Source organism: Charadrius vociferus, unplaced genomic scaffold (genome assembly GCF_000708025.1).
Source record: "Charadrius vociferus isolate BGI_N301 unplaced genomic scaffold, ASM70802v2 scaffold430, whole genome shotgun sequence".
NCBI lineage: Eukaryota > Metazoa > Chordata > Aves > Charadriiformes > Charadriidae > Charadrius > Charadrius vociferus.
In genome coordinates this window covers 2,911,521-2,928,729 of record NW_009646541.1, presented here as the reverse complement: position 1 = coordinate 2,928,729, position 17,209 = coordinate 2,911,521, and the positions used below count along the sequence as shown (strand labels likewise).

At 41.2% G+C, this 17,209-nt stretch overlaps 2 protein-coding genes across 3 annotated transcripts in view; one reads left to right on the top strand and one right to left on the bottom strand.

Annotated features, from left to right (window-relative positions):
* Positions 1–4,100, bottom strand: part of RAC1 (ras-related C3 botulinum toxin substrate 1 (rho family, small GTP binding protein Rac1)) — a 67,427-nt gene extending 63,327 nt beyond the window's left edge. Inside the window, exons 1-2 of the mRNA XM_009886288.1 lie at positions 3,649–4,100; positions 2,761–2,964 (exon numbers count right to left, since the gene is read on the bottom strand). Coding sequence (XP_009884590.1) covers positions 2,761–2,964; positions 3,649–4,100 — 656 coding nt within the window. The remainder of the gene's footprint in view (positions 1–2,760; positions 2,965–3,648) is intronic.
* A 9,098-nt stretch (positions 4,101–13,198) lies between these two features.
* The window catches only part of CYTH3 (cytohesin 3), a 23,383-nt gene continuing 19,372 nt past the window's right edge, over positions 13,199–17,209 (top strand). For both annotated transcript variants that reach the window (XM_009885950.1, XM_009885942.1), the window contains exons 1-3: positions 13,199–13,315; positions 13,886–13,950; positions 14,373–14,439. In XM_009885950.1, coding sequence (XP_009884252.1) covers positions 13,199–13,315; positions 13,886–13,950; positions 14,373–14,439 — 249 coding nt within the window. The remainder of the gene's footprint in view (positions 13,316–13,885; positions 13,951–14,372; positions 14,440–17,209) is intronic.

The window sequence follows — 17,209 nt, the reverse complement described above, 5'->3', positions numbered from 1 at the left end:
AGCCTGATAGCATTTTCCTGTATTTGAATTGTGAACAGTCAAATGACTCAAAAAAATTTATGTTATAGTAGATACAGGGTTTTAACATAGAATATGTGCATACAATAAATCTATTCAACTAATCGGTCTGCTTCCTTTCCCTCCCACTCCCTTGCAGCTGGAAGTTCATCAGCTTCTGCTGCTATATCTAGCTTCCTCTTGAGATTTTCTGGAAAAGAGTTAACAGTGGTGGCAGGCATTAATGAACAATGTCATGATTATATTCTGTGGGTCTGTATAAGTTGTCGTTTTCCATTGCTACTAATTCTTATGGAAACTATGTCATCTGTTTAGTATGAGCACATTGTGTGTGCCATGCAAAGTTGCATGCTGCAGTATTTAGTGAGAGCATGTACACCGTCATTAAATCAGTAAAAAATATTTTTAGATTTCATTAGTGACCAATCTGGCATTTAAAATTGAAAATTTATGATAAGATTTTACTTTCATAAGTTCTTAGCTAGGATAATGCAGGATGTCTAGTCTTCCGTTGATAGTTAGTTCATAATTAATTATGATTTGAGGTTCTTTACCTTAAAAAAAATGTCCTATCATAAGCTACAACTGTGGAAGAATTCAGGAAAAAGGAAAATTAGATGCTTCCATTTGTTCATTTGTTTTAACAGTTATAAACTTTCATAATAAAATACTTTTAGTCAGGTCTAATGGAATCTAACAGCCTGATTAAAAACTTGTATAAAGGGGTTTTTGTTGACTTTTTTTTTTTTTTTTTAAGGCTCATAATGTGATTTTTCAGAACTAGCTTCCGGACATTTAGAGATACCGGCTAAACATCCGCAGCCTCAGTTGGGCATGGCACGCGGGTGTTCTGGTTGAGCTTCAAATACTTCAACAAAGTTTTAAGGTCCAATTTAATAAGACGTTGAAGAGAAGGTAGGACAGATGCTGTGATTGAAGAATATCTTAGAACTAGTTTTTGTATATTTTTGAAGTGGACTGTAGACTGCTGCCTTTCTAGGTGTGTGCTGTCAGGGTTAGATGATTGTTGGTGACAAAAATCTATGCTTAATAGTGCCACCACTTTTACTACCAGCCACTTTTCTCAGTGGTCGAGAAATGCTTGAAACAAAAAAGAGTTTATCTGTGAATGGTGTTCTGCAGTTGTTTTTTACTCACTGCTGTATTGTCCGTGTTTGTGAAATAGGGAAGAATCTCTAAACTGCATTAATAAGTTTTCTTACTACTTATTGCGCGAGCTGTGTCGGCAGAGTTGCAGCCGCTGTTGCTACAGACTGCTGAACAGAACTTACAGCTTGCTATTTCTGGTGGCCCTACAGCAAATTTAGGATGATTGCAAGTGTGTTGGTACGAGTCAGATTTTTTTCAGTCTTAGACAAAGTTTTGTCTTTGTATAGTGAAAGCTTGTGCCAGGTAGAGCGCTGCTCTGAAGATGAGACTGCCTCTTTGGACATGTGCTCGGCAGAGGCCACGTATAACCACGTGTCGGGGAAGCCACTGTCTCCAGGTAGAAAAATAACCATTTGCTGTGGGTTTTACTCATTTAGGAAGTGATATCTTCCATTGTTACCTCTTGTGTCATGTTGAGGGGTAGCAGAACTGAAGTGTTTGGTCCCCCCCAATTGCTTCCCAGTCAACAAAAGTGTTACCTATTTGAGCATGGCAGGATGAAGTGGAAATCTGAGAAAGTATGTTTATTAATAGGAGCAGCAGGAGCTGGTGCACTTAAAAAGAGGTTGAGGATCGAATGCCAGTTAGTTGCTTAAAGTTTGTAAATGTCTCTTCATTTGCAGGGAAAATGCTGAATTTTCTATGCTGTAATTGAGAGACATCGAGAGTAATAAAACTAAATTGCTTAGATCTTTGAAGTTGTAGGGATATGACTTTTTTGCTTGTTAAGTATTTGGCTGAGAAAAAATGATAACATTATTTGAAAATGAAGTACAAAAGATTATATGTTCAGATTATTTTTCACTGATCTCTGGAAGGAATGCAGTGATTTTGCCAGTATCGGGCAGAAAAAACAGCTTAGAAAGGGCAATGTAATATTTTAGCAGATCTGGCTGGAACTGTTAGGGAAAGTCCAAATAGGAGGAAAGTATTTATTCAAATGAGTTCTTGATCAGAATGCCAGAAGGTCTGGTTGGAGTATGAAAAATCTCTTTTTGTAACACAGAGTCTCTATTTGCAAGGATTCAAGCATGTGCTGAATGTGCTCTGTTTTGGAAGTGTGGTGAGCCAGGGTTGGTGTGAGCTGCCGGTGGTCTTTTGCCAGTCGCAGAACGGGAGACCAGGGGTCGGACCTCGCGGTAAGTGGATCCGTCCAGCAAACTTCTTGTCAGCGCACCAGATAAAAAGCTCTTTTGTATCTGGATTAGCGACCTGTCAAGCTGATTGTCGCATGGTGTGGTGGCAACCAACAATTCACAAAAGCTAAATCTGAATCTGAGGAATCTGAAAATACTTTACAGTCTTAAACTAAGCCTTACTGTTCCTTCATTAACGAATCTATGAATCAATTCCGACCTCTCTTGGTGCCCTCTCAGGCTGCCGGGCGCGCGGGCGACGGGCCCGTTGGTGTCATAGCAAGGAGATGGAGCAATTCAAGCCCGAGATGGCCAAGGAGCAAAATACTGCGTTACCGATAGCGCGCTTCTCTGCAAGCACCGTGGCTCGGCGAGTTCCATAGCAGGTATCAGGGTTACTTTTTTGGCAGAGACTGCAGGGGCTTCGAAGGCTTACACAGCGCCAGGCGTCACATTGTGCACAGTGCTGTGCGTCCGCAGATTCATGTTCCGGTGGAAGGCAAATGCCGCTGGAGCAGTCGCTTGACAGGAGAGAGTCCGGTATGGCGCTCTATAGCTGCCTTTGGGAGACGATCCCCAGAGAAGGAGGGTTGCTTTCAAATCCAGCAGTTGTTCCACCTCCTCCTGCGTGCGACTGATCCTGGAAAATGAATAAATAGAAAGCTTCTGCGATAAATACTGCTTCTGAAATCTAACTCCAGCGCCGTGGCGGGCAGGGATGGGGGAAGGGCAAAGATGAACTTTGCCTTGCTTTTTCTGAAAATTGGATTTGTGTGCTTTAGAAACAGCCAGCAATCCTAAGTAACTGGCTAATGCTCTGCACTAATGAGTGAAGTGCAGCGAGCAGCTCCATTGTTGCCAAGGGTAGAGGTTACTGGAAATTTGTGACAGAAGGGCTGTCTGAGCACTGCAGGTTTTGCTGGGAGCACGGTGGGTCTGGTGGGCTGTGCCGGAAGGTGGAGCCGCGTCCGAGGGCACTGCTGGCGGGCGGCTGCGGGGGCCCGGCTCCGGGACACCCCCCCGCAGCTGCTCAGCGACATTCCTCTCCATTTTGCATGCTGCTACTCAAAATGGATCCGACAGGAATGTCTGCTACTACGCTGGTGTGTTTGCTTTTTCGAGTCTTTTTTCCAGGGTCTATCCTAGGAAAAACTGTAGGTGCGCGGCAGCCAGCCCCTGCGCTCCTGGTGACGGGGTGCTGTGGGGAACACGGCTGTTCATCAAGGGCAACGCTGAAACGCTGCTGCCATTTAATTGTTTTTTTCCTTCTCAGAACACCATTTCAAAAGCTGAACCAGCGTGTTCTTGTTTGCCTCTTCCTCACCCAAGAGATGATGAAACGATCTCTGCTCTCAGGAGGAGTTGTCCCATCGGAGATGGCTGTGTCCGGGAGCCGAGAGCAGTCTGGCTCAGCAGCGGGACGTCTGTGGTTAGTCTGGCCCTTCGCAGGGTCTGCTGGAGGTTTTGTGCCAGCGGGAGACGGACTGTCCCCGCTCTCCTTTTCATCCACACGTACTCCTTGTGACTGCTGGGCGAGGGAGAGCCCTGTCCTGGTCGACAAGGAGAAGTTGACAGAGGGGATTTGCTCTCCCATCGGTAGTTTAGCTTTGCCTCGTGCTCTGCAGAGTTGCTTGGAATCATCCCAAACCCTCTGAGGTGAACACGGAGCCAAGTCGTGGTCAGTGGCAGCAGTAGTTCAAGCAGCTTCCCAGTCTGTATGAGCTTCCACTCCTTGGACCTGCTTTCCACGGGCAGTCTGTGCCGATGGCCCCCCATGGTGGTCAGCCCACGGGTACCCACAGGACCACTGCTGCTCCTGTAGAGCAGCGCGACTTTGGTGGTGGTTGATAGACTGGAGACAGTCCAGTGCTATCCGCTGCCCGTTTCAAGTGAAAAGGGAATGTAGTTTAAGTCACAAAGGTGGATATTCTTTGCCAATTTTCTGATCTGGATTTGAACTAGATAATATCTTGATATTACATAGCATGATGTCAGTCAGCTGAAGACAGTGGAAGTCTCTTGAAGTTTGCTTACCTGAAGTTTTGTCATCTTCCAGTTGTTTAGAATGCGAGTATTTTTTAATTACTGTCAGCATGGCCTGTATGCTTGGCTCAATCAGAAATGAACTGCGCTGTTGTAAAAATTAGTCTTGGGACCGTCCACTCCCTTTCCATCGCATTGTTTGTGTAATTCTGTGTAGTAGCACACTACACTTCTATTGGGCAAAATCAGAGGTGTCCCACGTTAAAAGGTACATGCTGCTTCTATTCTACGGCATAGAAGATCTTGCTCTTGGGAAGCTATTCCATCTACGCTTTTTAATTTCAGAATTTTCTCTTCCTGCTGCAGGGAAGCAAAACCCCCTGCTCTTTTGCTGCCCTTTCTCTGGACTGGAATGAATGAAGGGTTCCAATTAAATACGTGGTATCTTTAATATGTCACTTGGCTATGCTGTGCGTACTTGGCGTGGTGACCTGTTCCCTTTGCCTCCCAGATCGCGCTGAGGGGGGGCCCTGATTTCCTTCCCAAGACTCCCACTTGAAATTGGCCGCAGTTCTGCACTGCCGGGGGACCCGTTATTTGCCATCAGCTCTCACCCTTCGTCTCTCCTGGCGTTATTGCTGGGTCGCTCTCACTTGGGGGTGCTGAAATTTATTGTGACCTGGATCTTGCAATTAAAGTCAACAAAAGAAAGGCAGAATTTGCAGACTCTTACTCTATAAAGCCTAAAGTGTGTTTTAATGCTTACTGTAAGGTAGTGTACTATGAACAAAGGCTTTCAAATGCAGACATCAGAGAAAATTTGACTTCAGTTGTAGCACTGAGTAACTGACCTGTTTGTTTCTCTGGTTTTGCACATATGAGTACTCCATAGGGAGGAAATTTTTACTGAATTCTCCCAAAATTGTTTGTCTGTGAGACTCTGCCTTGCAGCATACATGTTGGGGGGGAAACTCATTTGATTGCGTCTGACTGTTTTGTTGTTCTGATGCTGTGCAAAGAAAAGGCTTGGGGCCTCTTATTTTTGGAAGGGCAGTATCTGTATTTATACTGGTGGCGTTACTACACAAAGCTGATTCTGATCACCCGTCCCCATTACTTGCTGCGGGGAAAAGAAGTCTGATGCAGTCGTTTTGTTAAAAAGCTGAAAGCCAAGTAAGAAAATTTTTAAGGCAATGTAAATGTACTACTGTTCCTAAAACAGCAAGACAGCGCAAGATTGTGCATTTTTACTTATGGTGCTTGGCACTGCAAAGTATTACATTTGTCCCACATCACTTCGATGTTACTGTTTTCCCTGTTGAAAGAGGACCGATGCTGAGACGATAGTGTAAGTGACAGCGTATAGCTACAACGCTGTAATCAGAATGGCGGTTCCCCAGATTTCTTGAACAGTAATTGATGCTTATGAAGGCACGTATTATCTTAGGTGGTATTTCCTGTGTCTGTGTTAATCTGTTCGTAACCCTCCCCAAAACACGTACCATTACAGTGTGACCAATGTCTCCCTTCATAATTTCTACATTAGCCGGCATAAATTTTTTCTGTGCTGCTTAAATATGCATGGCCATGCATATTTTAACACTTTATATTATTAATGCGAGTATTAATGTATTTGGGTAAGAGACTTAAAATGTTAAGTTAAACCCAGCTTTCTTTTCATATTCAGTAATTTGTATTTACATGTTTCAGAAAGAAAAGTTGCCCTAGAAGCATCTTCTCATCTTGAAGCAAGAGTAGAGTTACTTCAAAAGAAAAATGCTTCTGAAAGGAAATCCATGCTTATCTATTTTTAATATCAGGTTGAACTACTTTTAGGATTCAGGGAATGCAGACTGTAAGGGTGGGGGTTTGTGCCGAGCTAAGCTGGTTTTGGGTCTGGCTGAGATGGAGGCGGTTGCTGTCCCCTGTGCCCCCCTGCTGCCGGGGCTTCTGCTGCGCCTGTCACGTTGGCTTGGGCAGCTCTGTGGTCCCTCAGTGAAGCCATTTGGCCAAACTGGCACAAAACAAACCCAGAAAAAACAGGATCCGGGCCGGACAGTGTGTCCGGGAGCCGGGGGCGTGGGGGTGCGGGGACGGGGGGGAGCCGGTACCAACCCGCCGCCTGTGATGTCTCGCTCAGGGCTGGTCCCTGGTGGTGGTTCTTCCTCACCAAGTGATGTGCTTTTATTTGCTTGAAGGGGGTTCTTCTACTTTGTTGTTGCAAAAGGCTTGGCTTCCTAATGGCAATACATCAAAATGATGAAGTAAGATACATTATTGAATATGAGATGCAAAGGAGGTAAATAAAAGGTAATTGTGGCCCTCAGCACTGTTTGTTCATAAAAATGACGGAGCATGGACAGTAAAAAAGAAATACCCGTTCCCGTGAGCACATACTGCTTTCAAATGGCAAACACTGGTGCTGATGGCGTAACGAGGAGGTGAAAGGCCGGTGGGAGTCCCTGGTCCGTTCTGTGGGCGTGTGGGTGGCAAGGGAGGGTCTGGCGGCTGCTGCGCGGTGCCCGTTACCGCGCCGGTGCGGCGGCAGTGGGGTCAGCAGCGCCCACGGCGCTGTTTGTTCTTTCAAGAAAAATTATGATGAATGTGGATCACTGGTATAATTAAACCTACCTTTCAGTGGAAGTAAAAAAAAAAAATTAAATAAAAAATCTTCGAGATTTAGTGGGTCATGTCAGAGGGAAACTGTTTCCTCTAAATTCCTGAAAACATTTTTATGTGGTAATGGGGTTAATATTGTTAGGTCTTTTTTCCTCTACATATCATTAGAAGCCCAAAAGGGCAATATCTTACCCATAACTTGCCTGTGAAGTATGTCCTCACCCTGGGGTGAAAAACACTCTCAGGAGCAGCGCGGCGGTGTGATCCCCGGCAGCTGAACAGGGACAGCGATGGCTGTTGGGTTTGAGGGTCTCTGCTGGTTTGGCCACTAACGCACGTTCTGGCCACCGCCTCCCTCGTGGCTGAAGACTCAGAATAACTCTGCAAGCCGTGGACTCCGTCTGAAATTCCTCATACCACTGACTGGTGATTTTTGTATGGGAAAGGATGTTCTGTACAGGGTTATTTTCCCTCTTAATGGGAAGTGCCATTGCTCTGATGCTGGAACACGTTCAGCGGTGACTGAATAGCAAAGATTAGCGCAGTGAGGTAGTTAAAAGAAGGAAGGAACCAAATCTAGCCAGTTTTACTGACTGAATTCAATGCAGGTAGAGTTTGGTTTTGCACTGTGAGATAAATCTGTTCAGGAGGATGTCCTCCTACAAAAACTTCTGTGGAATTTTTAATAGCCACAAGTGGTCACAGCTTTGTTTATACAGCTTGTCTGAAAGCTGGAAAATGTTCCTGTAATTAAGTTTAAAAAAAAAAAAAAAAAAGGAGCGTGTAGGGGAAAGGCAGAGACACGAGCCTGAGAATATCCGTTGAGGCAAATGTCCCAAGACAATAAGATTTGTTCTCAGAGATGAAAGTGTGTTAGTTTAAAGGCCAGAAGAAACACGTCTACCCATTCTGTGTCTGGGCGAGGATAGGTTTGTTTAGTTTAAAGCCTTGCATTGTGTAAATATCTTTGCTTGCAAGATGTTTCAGTTGCAGCAAAATTAAATTGCATGTAGTTGTTCTTTGCTTGGCATGGAAATACTTAAGACCACCAACTTGGGGCTGAGATGGAAGAAGGAAAATACTTACCTTTATGAAACCAAAAAGTTAGTTGAGCAATGGGAGTGAGGGAGTTGTGTTGTTTTGTAAGTGGGGTTACAGAATTCATGTTTTATCTATCATTAGGCATTGTTAGATGCCTGCTTTCTGCTGCCTGTGGGTTGTTTTACTCTGTCCTCTTGGGAGACTGACCTCTGAAGGCAGTTGAAGTGGTGGAGCGAGATTGCTTTACACCTTGGCTGGTGACTGCTGATCGAACGGCTAGTAAGTAAAAACCAACCTGACCACAGGAGTTTTGGTGCATATAATACCATTGGAGAGCCGGAAAGGATTTGATTTTTGCTACTGAAAAAGATGACAGTATCAGGGGTATGGACTTGGAAAGTGCTAGATTTCTGTCTGCTGTTATGGGATTTGCTCCTAATTTTCACTAACCTTTCTTTGGGACTTTCTTTGCAAGTTGGTCTGTTGCAGTTTTTTCTCAATCTGGAAAAGACTTTTTTTTATACCTGCTTGCTCAAAAATGGTTCTTATGTCTTCATAAATGTCAGAGTTCTGGGCTCATGCTCTTGTTTGGATACTGTATGTGTGTTGTAAGTAGTGGAATATTATTTAACAAAGTGACATCACAGCTGCGGGACAGCACACTGATTTCTGCGGCAAGCTACGGTTTGGGTTTTGTTTGTTTTTCTAACACATTTATTACCTGTATTCAAAGTGTGTATTCCAGTAAGTGCTTGTTTACAGGAAATTAATTTAAGTACATTTAGATCAGTTACAGTAATTGAACAGAGATAGGCAATTGGATTATAATCTTTTTTTTTCCTTTTTTTTTTTTTTTTTTCTGGTGGTAGTAGGAGTGGTATTAGTAGCAACATATATGGTGGTATGGTTTACTGCTTGGCCAAGAATATAATTGATAATTTCAAGAACTTTGTTCCTCTTAGATAAAATATCAGTAGGTATATTGACTTTCTATTTAGTAGTAGTTGAAACTCTGAAGTTTTAGCTTACAGGGAGAGCGCTTCCTGTTTCTAAAAGGTTTTCATGCAAATGACTTACATTCATACATTGTCTTCATTTGAAGATTAGAAGATAGCACGAAAGCATGCTGCAACTGCAGCTTGTTCACTATACTGAAATGCTTTTGTTCTTTTTTAGTATTTAAATGTTCATGCTAACTCCTCCCATCCTGTCTACTTTGTGTTTAGAATTGGTGAAAGACAAAAAACTTAGAAGTGGCTCAGAGGAGAGCTAGAAAATTTGTCTTGCAGAACAAATAGGTAATACGTGCTCTACAAGCTCTTCTGTCTGGAGGATTATGTGAACACAAGGTTAGAAAAGGCGAAAGCGTTCTAGCTGCTGAAGTCAAAGTGGCGGCTTCTGGAAGGGGCCTCTCCAGGGCAGATCATCGCTTGTCATGTGTCTGCAATATTTGCTTAGGACTGTAAAGATGTTTTAATGCGGTGGTGGTGTTTTTTGGCTGGTCTTGATCTCCCTGCTTGCCATGAGTCTAACCTTGATGCCAGACATTTCAACTGTGGTTTCCAGATTTTTGAATAAATAAAATTGATATTTTTCTTTTCAAACTAGAAATAATTCAGAGTGCTTAGTCCATTTCCTAAGAACACCTGGAGACCACAGCTCCACAGGTTTGCTTTCTAAAGAAAATGATCTTCAGGCTCTCGCTGTGGTCCCTGCATTGCAGGCTGTGTAAGGCACCTCATGCTCCAGTTAGAAGGACTGATGGCCATTTGAGTCTATCACTGAGGAGGTGTTTTATCTATTTAGAAGCAGGATGTAGGATTTTTAATGTTTTCTAGGTGGTTTTGAATCATTAGGGATGAATGAAAGGAAAGAATAATTGATGTTTAAAACACAGAGTAGATCCTCGCTTTTCCTTACTTGTAAAGGAAAAGGTTTAAATAATGGTGGGTGCCCTTTTGTCTTTGTGGTTCTGGGTTGGTTTGGTTTTTTTTTTTTTGGTGGTGTGTTGTTTTGTTTTGATTTGTGTTTTTTTGGTTTGATGTTTTTGGTTTTTTAGGTTTGTTTGCTTTTTAGCTGCAGTTTATTATCTTCCACTCTTTCTTAACTTTAAGGTAAGGTAGGTGCATCCTTCAGTGTTAATATTTCAAAAGCCTTCACTGAAATACAGAAATACTGTTCAATTTTGTTTTAAGACAGAGAATTGAAAGAACAGGGACAATAGGCATAAGGTGACGCAGCCTCCTGGAGCAGACACCTCCAGCCTCTGAAGCTGCAGGCTCTAACGCCGCATACAGTCTCTTAAGTACCTCATTTTTGGTGAGTTCATTTTCCCATTGATACGTTTTCTCATCAGCGTGAAGAGCAGTGCTGGAGAAGGAAGACAGTGATGATGTACAACCAATAGGAGGATGAGAATAGGGCAAACATCTTCAGTATCTTGCACAGGTGCCAATTTATGGTGACGATAGGGACAGTGCACTTGGGAGTCATCCTGACGAGTCATTCCTCCTCTGTGCTGGTAGTGTGAGTCGCAGTGAAATACTGACTGTACCAGTAGCTTCTGGAAGCTGAGCAGTACTGTAAGCCCTGCTCAGTTGTATCATGGTTCTTTTATTCTTATCAAAAGATACTGGAATCTTTTGGCTCTGATGCTAATACTCTTATTTAAAGATGTTGCATTAATGTGCAGTTTTCTCTAAGTGTTGTCTTCTATGTGCTCTCGAAGAGCAGAATCTTCTTTTCCAGCAGACTTTTCTTGTCTTGCATCTGGCAGATGATACTTGATGTCGTTCCCTAATGCAAAAGGCAGTCTGACTCCATTTGGTTTATTTCCTTTTTGTCTAACAGTGTCATTAATTATACTGTGAGGGTTGTCTCTGCTGCAGCTGTGATCAGAGGAAAGGGAAGAACACACCAGACAGCCTTTGGGTGCTGTAGGAGGAGGACTGAGGTGTCTGATTTCTTTTCTTTGCTGGGTTGCTTGAGCATAGAAAACTGCCACAATTTGTGTTGATTCCAAATAGCAATTTCCCTTGTTCTAGATGTTCCAAAGCTGTCCTGAGGAGCTTTCACTGGGTGGTAGTGTAAGCGAGAAGAAACTGCAGTACCACTCACTGACTTTCTGCTTTGGGAAGAGTTTGTGATAGCACCTAATCCGGAGATTTTTTTTTTAAACTCAACTTGAAGAAAAATCAAGCACCATCTGTGAATTCCAAATATTTAATGCTTAAAGATTATTTTCTGTTTGGGTTCTGATTAATATTTCCAGTTGCCAACAAAGCTGAGAGTTACCAAAATGTCTACTGTGGCAAAAAGTTAAAAATTAAGAACTGTTACTAATGCTGGTGTTGTAAAATTTTAATCTCATTTCACCTATTGATGTAATACTGCAAAAATGCTTTAAGGATACTTGAGTGTACGTCCTAGCTAAGAGAGTGATTGATTATATACAGTTTGCCTTTTTAATAATCAACATTGCGTAACAGTGTTCTCTCTTTTTTATTGTCTGTCCTCAGTTTACTATCTGGAATATTTGTGGTATGTGTATGTATATAGTGTACTTATAGTCATAAACTCTCTTGAGTTTTGATGGTTTAAGATCTTAGAGTATACATGTAAGATGAAGATGTGATGTAGGCAAGTGTATTTATAAGGTTTCATGTGAAAAGAATCTTATGGGTATTTGCATGCAAGGAATTTTTAGCAGTGAGTGCGTTTCTGATGAGATGAAGGGAAAAAGCAGGTAAACATATTGAAGTCTGGTATTCGTTCAACAGAAGACTGTCATTTCCTAAACTGGGAGTAATTTAATCATGTTTGTATCTGGAGTAGTTAAATGAGATAATTTGCCATAATTGCTTCATGTCTAACAAGGTCTGTTGCCATTTGGATTTTATGTTATGAGTTGAATCCTAGAAAGAAAGGAGCTTGACCACTGGATGTTGAAAATAATCAATATATTTCGTTATTGAGATTTGGACAGAGGCTGTGTTTCAGATGTGGCTTTAAAGATGCCCCGTCAAGCTGAACCTTTGCTTGTGATGTGTTGCTGCAGTCTTACACGTGTCTGCGACCTGACGGAACAGCCTTGGCTGTCCCCAGTGACTGCATTTGTGTGTTGCTGGGGGGACAGAACCATTTCAATGTCTTAATAATTATTTTTGTTGTTGCGTTTTACTGAGCTGGAAGGAAAAGCTGTTATCTAATTAAGGAGCTGTTTACAAGAAAGTGGGTAGCATTAAAACTTGTTATGGGCTCATTGCAGAGGAGGGGAATGTCTGTGCTTGGTGTCCACCGCTGTACAAGTGAGTGAAAGTAATCTCTGTCCAAAGAAGTTTCTTGCTAGGGAAAATCTAACCACTCAAGAAAAACAGAGGTTTTGTGTGAGTGACTTTTCGTGTTTGCTGGTTGGCAGGCAGAGCGCGCGGGGGAAGGGGCAGCTGAGCGAGCGACAGCCCTCGCCGTTACAGGGGCACGCGTGCGTCCCACGAGCGAGGCGTTCGTACCAACAGCGTAGCGTACCTGCTGTAGCATAGCCAAGGAGAGACATAGAACTGACTTAAATACTTCAGACTCACTTAACTGATGTTGTACAAAACCATAAGTTTGTGATACACTGTGTTAAATAACCGATTCTGACTGTGTATTTATTTGTATTTCCTACTGGTGGGAAGTGTTTGCTGTGAAGGATGGTGGTGGTGTTGTACTTACATCTCTGCTCTACAGAGCAGCCGGGTGAAGGGTACTGCTAAAATTCTGATCGTGTCTGAAATCAGCACCAGGATGCACATCTGGGTCATGAGTCGTGTAGAGCTTTGGCTTTTCTCCCTGGTAGTCATAGACTCATAGAATGGTTTGGGTGTCTTTTGAATCATCATTCATTTGCAGGAAGAATTTTGGTCTGTTACTGAAATAATTGGAACGATATCAGACTTGAATTTGGCAATGAAGCTGTAGTGCCAAATCTTACCATATATCATATGATAACAAGTTCCCTTTGATAGTCTAGCTTTCTTTAGAAAGATAGTTTCTGTCCAAAGTCATTCATTCCATTATGATTTTTATAAAGTAGAATTCCAATAAATTAGGTTTGGGTTTTGTTTTGTTGGTTGGTTGGTTTTGTTCTGAAAATGACCCCAGCTATAAAAAAGAAAAAATCCCTCATGTTTCATGTAAACTTACTTTTCCTAATCAGGTTTATTCAGTTTTCTGTGATGAGATGTTTGCAAATGCTAAAAGACTGTACATTTTGCTCTATTTCAGTGCCTGATGACCTCTCCATAGAAGAAAGAGAAGAGCTTTTAAATATTCGTCGCAGGAAAAAAGAGCTAATTGATGATATTGAGGTAATTGATTTATCTGTAAAGATCCTTAGAAGACTGCTTCAGTAGGTTAAGTTACAGTGAACTGCATACCTGGGTGTGAATTGCAGGTAATGTTTTTGAAAGCATATAAATGGCTTAAGCTAAGTCTTACTAATGATGAATAGGATTTATGCATCATTAGTGTGCTTCTAAAAATGCTAACTTCTGTATTTATGTAATGCAATATGTGCATATGTACACATTCGACTTGTGTAATCAAGAACTTATTAAACAGCCGATTTGCATACAGGAAAGGAGTGAGTGAGAAGTTTGGGTAAAGAAATCTTACACCGAAATTAGTAGCGGCAGTTTGGTGTTGATGCTCTGACACGAGCACACGCTGGGAGTTCAGATCTGTGTGGTCAAAAGTTATTCAGTTGTGGTAAAATCTTTAAGCTAAATATCTAAGGAAGCCGTAAGTTTCATCACTTTTCTTCAGGTGAGTAGCAGATATTAGAATATAAAACATAATTGATTGTCTTAATATATGATAGATGGTTTCAAGAAGTGCTCTAATGTAGGTTAACATGTTGTCCTTCCTTCTTTTGGCAGAGATTAAAATTTGAAATTGCTGAGGTTATGACAGAAATTGATAATCTGACTAGTGTAGAAGAAAGGTGAGTAGTGCTAACATATGGACATGATTTGGGAGGACCTTGGAACGTCTCTTCCGGGAACAGCAAATAAAACCAGTTTGATCATGCTAAACAAACATTGGATCACCTTTATTCAGTCTCCAAAGCCTGACTTTATCCTGTTCAGCTGTGTCATTTGTTTGGGTGGAGAAGATGTTGGACAGAATGTAATATTTTAGATTGTCCAGTTGGTAATGATGCAGTTCTCTGAGACTGCAGTCACCTGAAAGAATTGAAAACAGTAACATAATTTTCCCCCCTATAAAAGGTGAATGTCTTGTATTTATAATAGAAAATACAAAGTAACCAAGATAGACATTAAAAGAAGTTCAGCCAGAAGTTGTTGTTTTTGTAAAAGAGCAACTGATAACTGCTTATCGTTTCCTCTCTTTCTCCATGTGCAGCAAAACTACACAAAGAAATAAGCAAATAGCCATGGGAAGGAAGAAATTCAATATGGATCCTAAGAAGGTAGAGATTTTTTTTTTTTTCCACTTGTCAGGAATCACGTTACTGCTTGGAATATGATGTATGACAAATACAGCCCTGTTTTGTTAAAAAAATATTTCTGTTAATGTAAGTTCACGGGCCTTATTTGTATATCCTGTAACACACGCAGCAGAGGGTTAAATTAGAAGCAGTCATCTTGTCATGTGCCAGTTATGTGCTTTTTTCACTTAAGCAAACTGTTTTTGATAGTGGAGGTTATTTATCAACGATGAAAAATGCCAGGTATTGATTGAGCTGGCTTGCAGAAAGATTACTTGCACCTGATAGAGGTGTTCCATGTTGATATGTCAAATATAATTCTAAAAATATTTTTATGTTTGGTTATTAGTGAGGCCACTTTTTTTATTCCCTTCTTTTTTTGTTTCTTTGAAAATACCTTTTAACATGTTTTTTAATTTGTTCTCATACAGGTTTTCATATTTGCATATATAAATTCTGTTTGTGAAAAAGGCATGTATGAACATTTGTATGTGTGTATACATATATACGTGTACCTATATGACTCGCACAAACACCTACAGGTAGAAACTTGGTTACCAACTTCAAGAAGTCTACCGTGCATTGAGCCAAGAAGTAAAGTAGTTCATTTCTCTGCTGTGCCTCTACTTTTCTTAAATAATTGTTAATTTTTTTGGAAAATTCAGGGACCTGCACATGCTTTTACAGACCTCCCCTGATATAATTAAAAGGGCTGCTTTGGCATATTTGACCTTTAGCCTTTACTTTTCATTTTGCATCTTCCTTGCTTTGCTTTACTGTCTTCTGTTGTTTGTAGCTGAGATTCCGTTTTGAATTTGTGAAGAGTCTTCTGTAAGGTCTTTATGGAAATTGATTAGCATTTGTTTTTCTGTGTTAGTTTTCTTTAGCTTGTATTTTTTCTTCTCTTGTATTGAATTGAGTTACATTTTGGTGGCTTTTCTGTAATGCCCCAAGTACAGAGGTGGCTGTTAACTCTTGTTCTCAGTTTACCGGGAACACTCAAGTACTTTCAGGGACAGAACCCTTTTTGAGCTACTGACCGTGTCTTTTATTTTTAATTTCCGTTTTGGTGACTGTCTAACTTTGGTTCTGTCGAGGGCAGAATACCCCCAAATATCCGGATAGCTTGCTGTTGTCCTCCAGCTCTCTCGCATCCTAGAAGTTTGTGGCAAAGTCACAGCACAACGTCAGATGCTTTCATCCCAACCTTAACTACTTTTTGTTACTCTTCTTGTTGGGTGAAATACTTCTATAAATAGATGCTGTGGACACATCGCTACTGGACCATAGTTTAAATGTGGTAAACAGACTTACAGTAGTTATTGCGAAAAGGATGTTTTTCATTCACAAGTGGGAGGGAAGATGGTCCCCAGAGTTAGGAATGTGAAAGAACTGGGGTAATAATACATGCACTGAATCCCCCAAGTTTTCATCTTTAAACCCAAATAACAGAGTTCTAAGGTTTTCATGTTAGCAGGAAAACAGTGAGGTGATGTTCTTTTACCATTTTGGTTTGAAGACCTTTACATTTTCTAGTGTGTAACCTATCTGTAGAGCAGTTCTCCCATTCTCCCCCCCAGGAATTCCTCGTTCAGAACAGCGGTGTTAACGCAGTTGGGAGGTGCAATAGCCCCCTCCTCGCCCCCTGGGTTGGGTTACTGGTGTGGGGAGGGCTGGCGTGGTAGAGGCTGTAAATCACTTCAAGAATCCCTGTGCAGAGGACACACAGCTTGAAATCTGCAGCACTGCCTGCGCCGGGCCCAGAACACGTATTCTCTGTGACAAAGGCAGGGTTCAAATAACTGCAAAATTTGTAACTAAGTTACTGCAAATCTATGAAATTCAAAGCAGATTTCATTGCACTGACTTAAAAAAATAAATTATGTGATATTTGTAGTGAATATTGAATATTTCTGTAGCCATGAATTTTGTGTGGGGAGGTCAAACTAGCACAGCTGTCTTCCGTCTCCTATCAGTCATCAGAAAGAGAATTTGCATCGAGACAAAAGATAGCGTAGGAGTTGATGAGGATTTGGCTGACCTATTTCACCATTTATTCCAGATGCTGGATTTGTTGTCCCAGACAAATTCCTCTTCCTGTCTATTTGACTTCTGGTTCTTTAACATATTAAGAATAAGTAAAACAGGGAAAAAATCCAGAAAAATGAAAACTAAATTGATTTTTGTTGTATGTTAAAGTATCTGCTTCTGCACACAGAAATTTGTTTTCCACACTTCTAGTCATGTCCGTTATCTTTTTCAGTAACTTGTACAACTTTTTGAAAACTATTCTGGTCAGTCTGTTTACACTAAGCATGAATAATATGGTCCAGGTGTTTAGAGATGGAATCTGCAGCTGATGTTTCTGATGTTTGTTGGACAGAACGTCCTCTGGTTGACAGAGCTGAGAAAGCTTTTTGAATAACTTGGTGTGGGGAAAAAACATCATGTTTCATAGTCAAATGAATTTTTTGCACAAATAGTTATCATTAAATAAATTAATGAAGGGATCACTTTTGAGGAAAGCTCAGCTATTTCTCCTTCAAGTAAAACAGATATATTCTTTGCAATGAAACTGTGTCTGTTCTGAAATGATTTATAAAAATATTAAGTTGTCAGAGTCAGAATACCAGCCTGCCGTTGACATTAAGTTTTCAGGTGATTATAAAATTGTTTTGAGAGAATTGCATTCCAGACTTTTTTTTTTTTTTTAAAAAAAAAAAAAAAGATTCAAGGCTTATAACATAACTGG